General features: G+C 41.0%; 1 protein-coding gene across 9 annotated transcripts in view; it reads right to left on the reverse strand.

Moving 5' to 3' along the window:
* Window positions 1–16,493, reverse strand: part of whrna (whirlin a) — a 201,559-nt gene that overhangs the window by 44,850 nt on the left and 140,216 nt on the right. For 8 of the 9 annotated variants that reach the window (XR_013659280.1, XM_078955685.1, XM_078955684.1 and 5 more), the window contains exons 6-7: window positions 3,741–3,953; window positions 347–568 (exon numbers count right to left, since the gene is read on the reverse strand). The exons of the other annotated variant lie outside the window; for it this stretch is intronic. Coding sequence is in view for 7 of the 8 variants with exons in the window: in XM_078955685.1 (XP_078811811.1) it covers window positions 347–568; window positions 3,741–3,953 (435 nt within the window). In the remaining variant the exon portion in view is untranslated. The remainder of the gene's footprint in view (window positions 1–346; window positions 569–3,740; window positions 3,954–16,493) is intronic. 9 annotated transcript variants of the gene reach the window in all.

The raw sequence follows: 16,493 nt of genomic DNA on the forward strand, positions 1-16,493 counted from the left end.
ATGTCCAACACAAGAGGCCCTCAGCTCTCATCTGTTTGCCTAGCTGTTGGACAGGACAAGTTAAAAAAAAAAAAACAAAAAAAAAAAAACAAAAGAAAATGAGTCACTGCTCAGCCAACGTCCGCACAAGGAACAGGATCATGAAAGCAAATCCGGCCTCAGCCTGTGAGTCCGAGTCCCACTAAGTGCTGGCAGAAGAGGAATGATCAGAGACTTCACAGAGACCCTGAGCAGCACAGATCCAATTATCACTTCAGGGAGAACAGTCATTCAAATATCTTTAGACTCGTGTTTCAGCCCTTTCAGGTATTGTGTTCTCAAAGGAGAGCTCGGGAAGGAAGCGTACCCGTGCAGAACTGAGGGTGGTGTTGGTCATGAAGCTGGCTGAGGAGGAGGTCAGCGTGTCCGGATACGACACCATGGACAGGGAGTCCGGCGGCACCGCAGAGGCTCCAGCCGCTCCCTGCCGCGCCTTCAGCGCCTGGATTTCACGCCGCAGCACCAGCCCGTCAAAGCGCTCCAGGTCCTGTGGGGTGACCAGCCCTCGCACCTCCGACAGCAGGGAGAACTGCCACAGAGGGGAGGGGCAGAACAAAGCTTCAGTCGCAAGTCAAAGAGCTCGACACTGAGGCAAAGCCGATTTAGTGGTTTCTGAGCCCACCCATCACTTTACAAATCACGGCAGCTGTTTACAATGAGGAGAGACACCCCCCCCCCCCCATTAGAATCATTTTCATTCAATATTTGACGTGAAGGTTTCAAAAAGTTTCAAGATTTGAAATTTTGGGTTTATAACAAAATAACAAGAGTCATGACACATAATTGTAATATCACTTGGAATAATTTTGATTGCAGCTTTGCCCGATTTTATAGACATTTTTCGCATAGTTTGACTTAATCTTTGTTTTGTTTATGGATTTATAATTTTTTTAGTTTGTCTCTACATGTTTTTTTTTATTTTTTATAAAAATTTAAAACAGTTTGTTCTCAATTTCCTGTAAAAAAAAGACTCAATTTACCACTCATAATTTAGTTTTTTGGGCAGTATCATTTTATGGTAATTTTATATTTATGTTGGGATGTATGTTTATTTATTTTCTCTTCTTATTTCACCTGAGAAAGTGCTGAATCCCCTCCCAACATAGGGAGTTGGTAGATTCCAGGAAATAAAAGGGCTTCTGATTGTGTGTTGAGTCAGACAGACAGAGGGATGAGAACTTCATGCTGTGTGCTGGTCTGTCAGTCCAAATACATGTCAAACATGGAGAGCTCTAAAGATAGATGCTTCCTGGTATTTCATTCAATTCCCCTCATTGAAACATTTCTTCTGACTGTTTCTTGACAACTTTCTGGGTTCTTCATCCTGACTGGAGGGTTCAGTGCATTGCAACCCCTCAGTCTTTGTTATATTTATGGAACTATACATTTTTATTTTGTCTCCACATGTTTGATATTTTGTTATGAAACATAAAAATACTTTAATCTAATTTTTTTCTGATTTTCCAGTAAAAAAAAGACATTTAGCACTAGGGATCGAGTTCTTTTGACAGTTTCAGGTTAATTGTGGATTTATTGTGCGATATAACCAGAAGTGTATTTTTAAAAGGAGGAAGCTGAAAAGATTAATATATATATATATATATATATATATATATAAATATATATATAAAATTAATAATAATATCAATGCGTGCCACAAAAAACAATTTTAAAGATAAATTTATAGAAAAAAAAATTAAAAAGGCCCCAAACTACTAGGGGGGTTGCATTCAAAACCTCATTCAAAAAATCGGTCATCATCCCTGTGCCTAAGAACAATAAACCCTCTTGTCTGAATGACTATCGTCCAGTTGCCCTCACATCAACAGTCATGAAGGTCTTTGAAGGACTGATTAAAAACGTCATCTGCTCCTCCATCCCGGATACTCTGGACCCTCTTCAGTTTGCCTATCGCCCAAACAGATCCACAGATGATGCCATTTCTCACATCCTGCACTCTTCTCTCACACACATTGACAGCAATAACAGGAACCATGTAAGGCTGCTATTTATTGACTACAGCTCAGCTTTCAATACCATAGTCCCCATAAAGCTAGCTTCCAAACTCATAGACCTCGGACTGAATTCTTCACTCTGCAAATGGATTCTGGATTTCCTCACCAGCAGACCTCAGGTGGTGAAACTGGGCCAGTACACCTCTAACTCCATCACCCTGAACGTAGGAGCCCCGCAGGGGTGCGTCCTGGGTCCCCTGCTTTACTCTCTACACACACGACTGCGTGTCTTCGCACAGCTCCACATCCATCATCAAATTTGCTGATGATACTGTGGTTCTGGGCCTCATTCACAACAACAACGAGACCGCATACTTGGATGAGGTAGAGAAATTGACATCATGGTGCCAGGACAACGGTCTCTCTCTGAATGTGAGCAAAACTAAAGAACTGATTGTGGACTTCAGGAAGAGAAAACAGCAGCCCTACACTCCTCTTATGATCAGCGGAACCCCTGTGGAGAGGGTGAGCAGCTTCAAGTACCTTGGTGTAAACATCTCGGAGGACCTGACTTGGACTACTCACATTCAAACACAGGTTAATAAAGCAAGGCAAAGACTGTACCATCTGCGACAGCTGAGGAAATTCAGGGTCTCCCCAGCAATCCTGAAAACCTTCTATACCGGTGCTATAGAAAGTGTATTGACTCAGTGCATCACAGTGTGGTATGGGAACAGCTCAAGCCAAGACTGCAAAGCCCTGCAGAGAGTTTTGCGCGCAGCTGAGCGCATTTCAGGGTCTGCTCTCCCCTCTCTGCAGGACATCTACCTCAAACCCTGCAGAAGTAGAGCCGCAAAAATCATCAAAGACTCCACCCACCCCAGCAATCATATTTTCACTTTGCTGCCATCTGGTAAGCGCTACCGTAGCCTGATGGCAAAGACAGAGAGACTCAGGAGGAGTTTCTACCCCCAGGCCATCAGGCTCTTAAACTTTAACTCTAAACGTGTATCTTAATTATTTAAGTCTACAGTCCACATTTATGCACATTGTTTTGCACTCTATATTTTATTCTACAATACACATTATTTTCTTATTTCATCTTTACATAGTTTTACTTATGTATATTATGTATATTTTACATAAATATATTATGTTCATTTCCTGTACGGTTTTCCTTAATTATTGCACTGTCCACGGAGCGGACCTGGGTTACATTTCACTACTGGTTGTATTTGCTAAATATAACTTTGTATGTGACAAATAAAAGAATCTTGAATCACTCTTGAATCAAAGATTTGTCACAGTTTAGGGATGGTCAATGTGACGCTTTATTTAAATAAGTGAGATTAAGAAAAATCGTTGCACTGTCTGTCACAACTGTTTCTATTTTGACTCCAGGCTTGGTCACTCCTCCAATAACCTGGTTGTTGAAACACGTTTTGCAACTAAACATCAGTTGTACACGACATCTGGGTAACAACAGGAGATTCAATACTCAATTTGTAGTTATGCTGTGTGACGGTCACATGCACATGAGGTGTTTGACTTCTTTAATGATTGAACTCCAGATTTCCACAAAAACTTCTCTGATTGTTCAGAAATATTTGGACCAAGGGTCATTTTATTAACACAGTCAACTGAGCCAGACTGAGTTTAGTGTCATCTCCTGTTTGCTGGTTGAGGAACATTGCTTTGAAAAATGCTTGTTTCCCTCCCCGTCTTCATTGATGTTTCCTAATTTACCTTTGCATGTGTGTTCAGAAGCTCAAACAGCGCCATAACTAGCTGCTCCACTCCCACGTGTCCGTCCCGATACTCCTCCACGTAGTAGTTCATGGTCTGACGCTCCGCCTCGGTCAACAGGTGGCGCGCCTGCTCCTCCAGCATCGCTCTCGACTGGTTCACCAGGCTGGACAGAGTCACCTGGGAGCCGGCCACACCCTTATAAAAGCCAGGCTGGTGTGGACAAAGACAGACACAACTCTCATCAATATTTTAATCGATTTATTTTTCTTTTTTCGGGATGATAGAATGAAGTACAAAGTGAATTAAGGGAGTAGAGGACAAGGCAGGGAAGCTGTTATTGTGGAGGTGAAAAATTAATTAAAAAAGGTTTTATTCAACAATTTATTTCTTGTTTTTAATCTTTTTCTTTGCCTTTCGGTTTGCTTCCTTTAGGGGTCACCACAGTAAATCATCCACCTCCACCTAATCCCATCCTCTGCATTCTCCACGCTTCCACCAATCACTGTTGTCCTTCACTACAGTCATAACGCTCCCCTTCAGTCTTTTCTAGGCCTCCACCTCTACACCCTTTTAATTTTGAAGACACTCCTTTGTCATTTCTTCCTGTTTTTTAATAACAATATTTTCTGTTGTACTTGTACTTTACATTTACTCCTTAAGTTTAGTGCTTTAATGACGGCAATGAGGTTACGGAAAAATAAGAACATGAATGAAAACCAAACCACCAAGTCAACAGTTTGCATACTTTTGCTGCAGGTTTCCCTTGGCTATTGTTTTGTAATGAATCCGAAAAGTCCTTTTCCACAGCACAGAGGCTGCAGCCCTGAACGACCCGTCTCCTGTGGAGCGTGGTTTAGTCCAGGGTGGAGGACGCAGCAGGAGTCTGCGTTGGCAGATCGTTTTGTGGGGCGTGATGAGGTCTTTCAGAAATTCTGGGGCATGAAGACTTTGAAAGGTTGACAGACAGATTTTGAATTGGATCCTCTGAGACTGGGAACCAGAGGAGGTGGGCAATGAAAAGTTGGGGTTATGTGTTCTTGATTGGGTCAGGATCTTGGCAGCACTGTTCTGGATGCAGTGGAGCCTTTGGAAGCTCCAACAATAGACCAGCCTCGAGGCGACAGAGCAGCTGCTCAGCATCACTTCTTGTTTTTATTCTTTTTTATGACGGATTTTTAGCTCGAAAAAAGCAACTCCTCACTTTGAAAATGTTCTTTTAGACGCAGATTTGTTCAAAACAGATGGAAACTTAAAGTGGTGGATGAAAGGAAAGCCAAAAAGCAGATACTAAAATCAAGGCTATTAAAATTCAATGCAAATCTGTCCTTTTCCCAGTTCTTAAAGGAAAAATCTACGGTGGTCCTGAGGTGGAAATCCCATAACAAATCACTCAACGCAAAAACACATTAAAGATCATAAGACAGTTTTAAAAAAGCCAATCATTCAACAAAAAAGAACCATTACAGTTTAGAAATCTTAACAAAATAGCAAAAAGTTGAAATAGGAAAAAATTGTTTTGGGAGACAAAAATAATTTCAAGAAATTAGAAGTTATTTTTTATGACAACATCCTGATATTTCTTTAAGCTTCAGGCCACGCCCACTGCAAACGTTCGGATCAAAGTTCAGGCAAATCATGCTTCTGCTTTCCTTCTACTTGAAAAACTTGATCATCCAATCAGTGATGTCCGATAACACCTTTTCCAGCTTCTTTGTTTTGTATAATTTTTTAACATTTCATTTTGATTTCTGGAAATCAATTTTGTCTTCTGAAATGTTTTTTTTTAATGTTTTTTTTGGTTCTGAAATTTTGCTTTGATTTCTAAAGTTCCAAAATTGTAAATTCTTTGTTTTTCAAATTTTCGTTGTGATCTTTAAAATATTTTTGCGCTGTGTGATTTGCCCTTCAGGGCAATGCAGATTTTTCTGCATTGACCATAGATGTCCAAAAATTGTCTGCAGAGACTTAAAGAATAAAAAATATCTTGATAAATGAAAAGATATCAACAGATGAGGTTAAGAGGGCAAAGGAAGAAAACATCAAGAATTTAAAAGAGAGGAGAAAGATTTTTGGAGACACCAAAATAAGTAAAAGTATATTATATTAATATATAAAGTATATTATTATATTACCTTTTAAAAATATAAGCAAAACTGGAAATAACAGCAAAAGCAGACAGAGAAGTAGGAAAGAACTCAGGGTAAGAGAAACCAAAGCAGCTTCATCCTCCAAATATGCTGGTATAAATGAACATGGAGGCTCTAACACAGGAGCTCCCTGCAGCACAGAAGCTGCTGCTGGTGTCTCCAGCGCTGTTGTGCCAGCTGGCTCATCTGCCAAAGCTGAGATATCAAATCACATGTCAGCTGCAAATCTGCTCCTAACTCTTTTCTCCTCTTCCTCCCATGTTATCTGCTTTCTCTCTGGCAGCGTTTTTTAAATGCCCTCTTTAACCAAAGCCAGCTGCAGTGTTTGTGCCTGCAGGTCTGTGCACACGGCAACAAAGGGCGGAACCAGGCCCTCCTCAGCCCCACCTGCTCTCTCCTCTTCCTCACCTCTCCCTCACATTCTATTATCAGCTCCATTATTTGCAACGCCCCGACAGAAGAGAAGCCAGCAAATTCTAAAAGCTCAAGGTGAACTGAGCTGCTTACGGAGCCTGAGTCCTAACAGCTGCAGTGCTTACTGAAGGCTTTTTTTTAAGGTGTCATTGTCCCCGTTAGTTAACTGAAGGGCGCCCTGAAGGGAAGCGGTGGGACCTGAGAAGAAATATTCAAGCTGTCTGTCACTGTCGGATTAGAGGCCGCGCTGACACCTGAGGGACTTGGTGCAGCGGGCCGTCACTCAGCTGAAGAGGAACACCTGCAGTCATCTGCTAATGAGGCCGGCGGCTTTTACAGCTAATGGACATCCCTGTATTAAACGGCCCATTTGTGGGACCTGACCCATCACTGAGGTCGCGCGTTGGCAGAGCTTGTTAAATGCCACATGCACTAATTGATGCTGAGCATGAAAGTGTCGCCCATGGCTTTTTATTTAGTACATTTAAAAATTAATAGAAGAATGTAACTTCCCCAAATGACATCCCTCATAGCAGCGAATAATCGGATCTAAGTTCAGCTGAAGAGACTCGCAGAGCGCTTTTTTATTCTAAAAATCTAAAGATTTTAACAAAGGTTATTCGTTTTTAGGACAATGTATTGTATTAAGCCGGACCCGTCTGGGTCCAGTCCGGTTAAAATACAGGGTTGTGTCTGAAAGACATCCGGTATAAAAATCTCCACCTGACGAATCGGTGAAAGCTGATTCACTGTGGCGACCCCTGACCAGATATGCTGAAAGGTCAACAAGGTTTAACAGGGAGGCCCTGAAACACTCATGTCTCCAACTGTTCAGGCTTTGGTTCAGGGATTGAAATGTCATGTGGTTCTATTGAGGAAGAGAGTCTAAAAATTCTGCAAGATTTGAGAAAAAAAACCACACGATTACGTGACCTCAGGAGAAATCACAGAAACGTTTTCATGAAACTGCCATTTATTGTGAATCGGAATGTAAATTTGACACAAGCATTAAGGAGCTCAGTGACCTACTACTCCTTCATTTAAGGTTTCCCCGCCAGGTGGATCATCGCAAAATCATCTACCTGCTGAATCCTGATCTCCTGAGTTTGAGTTGTTGCCTTTTTGTCGGCTGACTTTAGATCCAACTCCTAACGTTAGGAATCTGCCGGAATCAGCATCAGTTCACATTGGCTTCAGTCTGGACCAAAGTCTGTAAATGTCATCTGGACTGAACTTCTGCTTCTTCTGGAAGCTTCTGCTGCATGGAGATGCTGGAGACTGGACCTTCGAGTATAGGTTTAGTGTGTGCATGTGTGTGTGTGTGGGGGGGGGGGGGGGGGGGGGGGTAAAACAGCTACAGCAGCCACTTGATTGCTGACACAGGTGTTACAGTCTCCCCCCAAAAAAGCAAAAAGTTGCTAAATATGTAGCTGAAGAAGAGTATATGTGGGTTTGAGAAGATGCCCAATCCATCTGCACCATCTTTGAATTATGGCTACTTCAGCATCATTTGTTTTTAGGTGGATGTGTGTGTCGCTGCTTCATATACAACATTTATGTAACCCTTGTGCTATCCTAGGCACTTTAACATTGGGAGTTGGGTCATCTAGACCCACTAGACAGTGCACTGAACCTTTTTTCTTCAATGATTTGTGATCTTCACTGGTGTCCATGGATAACATGAAATCCTCTTCACCTCTATCCACCTTTGTCATGGTAGGGAGAACACGTCAATGTAAGGGTGGGGTCATCTAAGATAGCACAAGGGTTACGCTCAAAATTGCATTACTGAGAATTTCTTTATTCAAATCATTGTGAATAAAGAGCAGACAAAAAAATGGAAAAGTTGCTCATTTGTGAAAATGCACTGCAACAAGCACCACGTAAACAGAGAGCTCTCAGCAGTGGGGAGGAAAAGGGGGCGGAGTTTTTCTGCGCTAAAGGTCCTGCCCAAAACTCAGAGGTGAATTTCTGATGAAGTGCTGCTGCTCTGCAGAAACTATGTCCTAGAAAATGACAGTTAATTTGGGCATAATTGATGTTAAAAAACCCACTGGGAAAAGTCTACAATAGATCAAAAGATGATGGGAGATGGATTTTAATGAGCCTCACACATTCATCACCAGCTGCACCGGTTCAACTATGCGATGGCGAGCATCAAACCAGCCTTGTTTTCATTCTGCACAATGAAGAAGGCGAACTTGACCACTTTTCTCTGAACTTGGTGTTTGACCGCCCATCAACTCCACAGATGGGAAACTTTTAATTCTCTGCAGACTAAATCTGCCTCCCTGACAGATTTAGAACTCAAGCGCATGCCCAGTCTGCATGACTTATGTTGCTGAGGAGGCTGCCATGTCTGCGAAATTCTTCCATGCATCAGAAAATAAAATTAGCAACCCGATCCATATCTGTGACATTCAACTAGGGTCTGCTGATTTATGCAAAGTGACTGGGAGGTATACTTGACCTTAAACACAACAAATTCCTGCTTTCAGAGATTGATGGTACTTTTTATTCATTGGACTTTTAGTAAATAAAAACACATTACCTGAACATATTTCAGAAATTACTGACAAGATTCATTTGTTTGATCAAGGCATAATAAGGACCAGCAGGGACGCTTCAAACCCAGATGAATGAGCAAACGTTCAAAGCATCTCTCATTTTTCATGCTGGGTTTTCTCCAGCACTTTTATCAACATCTTTCAGTATTTTTCTTAACACATTCTGTGGTCAAATACTTCCTGATCCTTTTGAGGCGAACTTTATAAGGACTTTGAGTCAACAGCAAAAAATAAATAATTATAAAAACCTAAAGCTATTTTCAAGGTTCTGCAAAACTCAGGTGGCAGTGAGTTCAAAAAGCAGCCTGTGTCCTTCAGGAGGAACCCCAATAATTACAACAGGGGTCTTGTGCATCAAAGGAAAGCGGAAAAAAAAGGCTTTCTCATTTGCTGCCTCCCCTGAACGTAGAGATACAGTTAATCTGAACTGCAGCGTCTATTCCTCAGGCTGAGACATCACAACACGAGGACTTACTGTCCCACTGTGAAGAAAACACACAGCATGAAGCTATACTGTGAGCCCAGAAATGCAAAACAAGAAACAAGAAATGACTGGAACATTTTATACACAGGAAACTGTCAAAAAATGGTAATAAATCAACGATTTGATCACAAATAACTACAAATACAAAACATTTAACCTGCTAAACACAAAACCTTTTAAAACACCTCATACACAATAAAAGGTAGAAATAGATCCATCCTGAAAATTTAAAATGAGTACAGATTTGTCTGACAGATCCAAACAACCAAAGATTTCTCCAAAAACATGGCAAAAAATAAAGGAGATTAGAGGATTTGCTGAAGTTGTTTATGAAGATAAATATGTGTCAAAACACTCACACAAGTTTAAATCATACACACTGTACTTAGACTGGCTTGCAGTAAATGAAAGCAGAAGCGCTTTAGCAAAATCTGTTGTATTTAAAGCTACGATCAGGAACATCTGTTCTTAAACAGATGTTACTTTGTGAGTCGTCGCCTTCATGATTATTTCTACATGAAGCTCAAAGACTCAATTTTCAAGTTTAGATCACTAATACATTCTTAGTTCTATTTGACTCAGTAATGTTCACTCACAAATGAATCGACAGGAACACAAGACATGAACAAACACAAAAAAATGCCACAAAGAAAACCCTTTCTATGCCTTTTCTCAGTCACTTGGAGATGCGTGTCTGTGGCCCTGCAAGACTGGAGACCTTTCCAGGGTGTACCTCAACTTCGCCCAACAGTAGATAGGAAAGGCTCCAGCAACCCCATGATCCTGCAGAGATTCAGCAAGTTTGGGAGATGGATGGAAACTCCTCCAGTTTAGCTTCTACTTCAGCAAACTTTTTCATGAGCTCAAAACGGAGCAAAAAGAGTAATCATTTTATTCCTTTAAAAAAAAAAGATTTCAACAAAAGTGTTTAGATTTGTTAAACTGTTACACGGGAGCGTTAGCTCCAGTGTTTACAGGTCTTCCCCGTAACTTTTCAACCCTTAACACGATGAACGTGAATCAGGGTATTCTGTTGGGGAGAAAAGCCGCTTTGTGCTGGTTTGAAACAGTTTATGTGGGGGAAAAGCCGCTTTGAACCGTTGCTTACCGGCGCAAAGCCAATTTTCTCTGCCAATCAGCTGATTGATGTTGAGTTACGATCAGACCAAAGCAGGCTTTGACAGAGACATTTCAGATTTTAATGCTTAAAGTTTTAACGCTTAAAAATTGATTAAAAAAACAACAACATAACTTTCAGTTAAATTTGTGTTTTTGGACAAAAAAAAAATTTGGAAGGGGCCGGGGATGGGGGGATGGGGAGATGTAGACTTCCGGATCGGGACTTTAGTCTTGCCACTGCAACCAGTTTCTTTTTAATAAAGTGGCCAATGAGTTTATTTGTCACTATTATGTTCTGCTTCTGCAGGTTTGACTAAGAAAGTAACTTAAAGTAATCCAGGACCCATGTAATGCATCATAATTCTGAAACAGCAATATTGTAAAGTCAGAGATGACTTTAGGAGAACAAGGATAATTTGAGATGTGTTACAGTCAGAAAGGAACTTGCACAGCACATGTGTGAGCCATAATGAATGAATTATCGGTGGACAGTTTGGGAAAACAATAGAGGGGCGGGCGTTGGATTGGGAATGACTGGGAATGACGTTTATCTGATGAAAAGAGGACACAAAACCGTGCTCGTTTGAGCAGCACAATCAGCCGATGATCAATCTAAAGGGAAGAAATGTTTACGGAGGATGCTGACACAGTGTGATGGTGCAGCAGTGGGGGGTCCACTCTAATAGGGCTGTCTGGCTCACATGGATGTGCTGGAGAGCTGTGAGTTATTGCCTTCTTTCCTTCTGCTGAGCCTCAAAGCCCTGCTGCTATATATCTTATCCCCCCAATACCCCCAGACACACTATCATGCAAGCACAGAGCAGCGGCTCATGTGCTTGCAGCTTACTCTCAGCTTCTTTACCTTCTCTTTCAATCTGCCATACTGTATTCACAACATCTGTTCATCTGCATTTGAGCAGAGGTCTCTCAGTGCTTTTCACAACCTTCAGATGGATTTCTCCAACAGATCACTGGGTAAATACTGTATGATTTTACACACGATCCGAAAACTGAAGCTGACAACATGACAAAGCATGCAGCTCACCCTCCACAAACAGGCAGAGCTGGAGGCAAAAACACTGCAGTCAGCATTCTTCTGTGTCCAGAGGGTGCTGGCGATGCTTTTCCAGACCAAGCTGAGCAGCATTTTTCTTTATGGGTCCTGGTTAGAGTGGGAGCGTAATGCCACTTTGAAAGATGAAAGCTCTTCCAGAACTGTTGCCACAGAGTTCACGGCCGATTTAGATAAAAGAGGCACATTATGTCTGGTGGGAATCCTCTGCTTGACAGACAGATACAGTTTTTCAAGCTTCAAAAATACAAACTCCTGCTGCACAGTGGAGCAGCCCCATGATCCTCCGAAACACTACAGCACAGGAAGGGGTCACCACGAAGTAGAAGAAATCATGCTTTTCTGTACCTCAGCTGCTCATAGTGGACGTGAAGAGGAGCGCCCATCCCATTACCTCCTTTTTTTAGGGGTCACATCAGCAGGTGGTTTTTCGAAGGCAACATCACCTCAACTACTCAAAGAAAATCCACAGAGAATGGCGGCGGGGGGGGGGCGCTTTTGAATTTTGCAATGTTCAAATAAACCAAACCAACACAGCATTAGTGGTAACAGCGAATAGAACCTCATTATTTATGATTGTATTTTCTACTAATTAACTTTTTTACCCATTGTTATGTCCTAAAACTTCCTAAAATGAGACGTAAAACTTTTCGTTCATTTCCTGTACACCACGGCCAAAAAGACCAACAAACCACACGCATTCATAAGTCAAGCAATCCTACATCTTCATCAATAACTGTGTAAGTAATATTATTGTCAAGAATGGAGTGAACCACACACTGAAAAGCTTCTAATGTCGTTGAAATCTACTAAAATGACCGAAAATGCAACCAATACTATGGCTGCAAATACGGGGAGAAGAAAATAAACAGATTGTAACTAAATATGCTTTTCTGACAAACAAACTGAGATGCACATATTTATTGCTAAATTCCTGCTTTCTGTTTAAACCAAAAAACCGGTGACCCTCGTGCAAATGAAAGAGCAAATCTGCAATCTAAAGAACTTCAGGAGAAATCCCACCTTTACACTGAAACAGCTCTTAGAACTTTAGTTATCGTGCATTTGTGCCCAACGTCAAAGCTGTAAGTCATGTTGGCGGTTGGCAGTGGCTCAGGCGGTTGAGCAGGTTGTTCAATGATCGAAGGCTCTAAGGTTCGATCCCCGCTCCCCTCAGTCAACTGTCGTTGTGTCCTTGGGCAAGACACTTCACCCTCCTTCCCTCCAGTGTGGCTCCACTGGTGTGTGAATCTACATGAATTTCCCGGTGATGGTCAGAGGGGCCGTAGGGGCAAACTGGCGGCCCCCCTTTGTCAGTCTGTCCCAGGGCAGCTGTGGCTACAACAGTAGTTACAATCACCAAGTGTGAATGAGGAGTGAATGAATAATGGACACACTGTAAGCACTTTGAGCGTCTGGAAAAGCGCAGATAAATCCAATTAGTTATTTTCTAAAGCACTTTAATGGGAAAGTCATAAACCCTCCACAAATTCAGCGAACAAAGTCTTATAGTCACAACTGCCTTAACAGGTGAAAAATGGGCAAACCTGTAAGGGACGAGCAGGTTACCCGCACAAAATATCCAGGTCACAAACCACTCTGTGAACCCGCAGGGCTAATAACGTAATGAGTGTGCGCTCCTTGCATTTCTTTTGCTTGCAGCTTGGCTGTTGAAATAAAGAAATTAGACAGAGAGGGCGTACTTTGTGTGGACGTCCTACAGGCAACATGCTGGAACTTACGTATCACCTGCACACCCCGTGCACAAAGGATTCGCGCGCAGTCAGTAAGGAACCACCTACTAATGACTTAAGTGTAGCATAAGGACACTGCACCACAGCATCACTTGTACATCATAAATCTGTGTACCTTACATTATATTTATGAATACTTCACAATACACTTACCACACAAACAACAATGGTACATTCCATTTTCATGATGTCCCTTGGGGTGGTCATAAGGACCATGATCGATGCTGGGGGAATATTTCTGTGAACTGACTGTGACATTTGTGAGAGGAGGGAACTTTTTTTAATGTCAACATGGAACACTTGAATCCTTCTGGGCCAAGCTGTGCTAACAGCTCTGTAGAAACAGTTTAGAGAAGGTCTTCTTCTGTCCAGCTTTAGTCTACACAAAGAGGGTTTTATTAGTTCAGTGAAGAGAAATGTGACCCTAACCCTGACCCTGCTCATCCATCACCTCTGACCTGAATAAGGACTCTGGGCCACACCTGTTTGTCCAGCGTCGGCAGCTACATTTATAAATGCTTCACATACTGGATCTCAAACTCCCACAGAAATATTCTCCACTTTGAAGTTTTCCTGTTTGTCTGTGCAGTAACCAAAGCTAATGCAATTTTCCTGCCTGCCACAAAAAACCACGATGAAAAAAAAAAGAATCCATTTGCTTTTGTTTACTTTGTTCTGTTTATTTTGCCTTGAGAAAAAATATTTGCATCAGTTACAGATGCTGTTAATTTCATAAAAGCTGCACCAAAATCTGACTTTAAACAGAAATGACTCAAAACATCGTCTTTCCAGTGCTGTTGTTAAAGTGAGTAGCTGCAGGACTAAAGCCAGAGTGTGAGCCAAGAGTCAAAGTTAGAGTATTATACCATAAAACCTGTAAAATGTGAATACGGAAGAGTGAAGCTATCAGTGTTTCTGAGTCATAGACAGAGTTTAAGTCACAGATCCAAAGCATGGGCTTGTATTTTCAGAGGACATTGGTGCCTGAGTTTCTATGGAGCTAAGGCCCTCTGTTGGACATTTTTTCACTTTTCCTCTGTTTCTGCCTCCAGCAGACCTCATTCTAATGGCTGTGCACTTATCAGGCACCTGCAGAGCCTGCTGAAAAACTGATAAGTCGGATTAGGCTCGCTGGGACAGGAACCCAAGCTGAAGCAGGCGAGCGGTGGGTGGTGTGAGGAACAGGATTGGGGAAGGCTAAATTAAAGCTTAAAATCAATTAAAGTCAAGCATCAGATTAACAAACATTATGGGATAAAGGCTTCTTTTAATAAGAAAGAGGAACAACAATGGAGCGAAATCTGTTTGTGAATTTAATCATTGAGGAGGAAATCTGAGATCCTTCCGATTTAAAACAGTTATCAATGCTCTGACCTGCTGAGACTGCAAACTTTTATATTTTTTAACACTTGGCACTGATTTCTTGTATGGTAAATAAAAAAAATAGCTTCACCAAGTTACAAAGCACAGGATCCCATCCAACATCTTCAATTTGGCCAGCCAAAGAAAAACGTCAAACAGCATCATGAAGTGAGATCAGGAGATCAATACATGTATGAAGTAAACTGGAGTCTGAAAAATCAGGAGTCATGTATGAAACTCAAATGACTAAATTTGATAACTGGGAATCTTTGAAAAGTTAATTGTCAATTTAATTCCTAATTAATATTCGATTTTAAGTATAGATATGTGATACAATATAGAATAAAAACTTTTCTAAATCTATTTGAATTATTGTCAAAGAGAAATACAGAAGGGGTTTCCACTTTGGATAATAAAGCTTCTGTTTAAACATTTTAAAGTAATTTGTCACCTTTTGCTTTATCTGTCTTTATCTGATTTTTGCTCTTTCGATCATTTGTATCCCAGATTTTATGCTTGTTTTGTTTTATGGTTCAATTTTCAGTCTTTAGGCTTATTGTTTCTGTATTTTACTTAGCTGTACTTTGAGTCGCTCCACTTCTGCCCTCCTTTCTAAAGAAGATGGATGGGGGCTCCACCCTTTCATGGGGACATTCTCTTCTCTGCCTGGATTTTTCAGTGGATTTCTGAGTTACATCTCCTGCATAAACACAAGAGTCACACGTCTCTCACAGGAGACAACCTATTTAGTTATAAATAAAAAAGAATATTAAAAAAAATGTTCTGGTTTGTTCAGATTTTTGTTCTAACCCTCTTAAAATAAAAATAAATAAATAAAGGTTATATATTATTTTTTTGAAAAGCACATTTCAAAATACCCAGAACTTAATGAAACATTAATGTGCTTTGTAATTCCTTTCATATAACCTATTTAAATAATTAGTTCCAAATTAATTTGATATTTTGCTGATTGATTTCTTAATTATTAGCCAAGTTATTTACCAGACTTACTAGCATCAATTTTTATGTGAGTATTAAATACTGTTTTCAGACGGCTGTGATGCTTTCTCAGACACATTCCTGTCCTTTATCTCTCTGGACCTTCAGCCAAACAAGCTCAAGGGAGGTGTGGTCCTCTCTTTTTAGCAGCTCTCCTTCACCATCACACCACCTTTCCTCCCCAACAGCAGCAGTGTTGGAAAAAAAAAACTGTCCATCACAGTTTCCATAATGGAAAGTGAGCTCTCCCACTCACCTTTCTTCTTTGCTGCTGTCAGCTGCTGTCTCTTCCAACTTTCCTCTGATTCCCACCCTCCTGCAAAGGCTCTTTTTTCTTTCCAAAGTCATAACCAAAGTCAAGGTTGAGGTAAGAAAATGGATGACAGTAAATAACCTACACTGAATCTAGGATTTACATGCTGGTTGTTACAACTCCACACTGACTTAGGAACAACATATTTTAATAGGAGATCTTTAAATACAACCCATTACATTAAATTCTCTGGTCTTTTTGGTGAAAACCAGCTTCTGTAAAGAATGAATTGCTGTGCTGGAAAACAGGAACGTCTCCAAATCCATCATAGAGTTAAACATGCAGCAGTGATAGTCCCGCTACAAAAGTGTCTGTCAGGGACCAATATGAATGTAGAATTTAACAAGCTTTAATGACTAGGAGAATTCTACTCTAATCATCTTTTGATCTATTTTAAAAGCGCCCCCAGAGGAAACCCATGTCGTTTTTTAGGACGTAGTTTCTGCAGACTGGCAGGAGTTCATTAGAAATTCACCTCTGAGTTGTGGGCACGATGCTGGCAGAAACTCTACGGCCACA

The sequence above is a fragment of the Oryzias latipes genome, chromosome 12, assembly GCF_053564925.1.
Source record: "Oryzias latipes strain Hd-rR chromosome 12, Olatipes_Hd-rR_3.1".
Lineage (NCBI taxonomy): Eukaryota > Metazoa > Chordata > Actinopteri > Beloniformes > Adrianichthyidae > Oryzias > Oryzias latipes.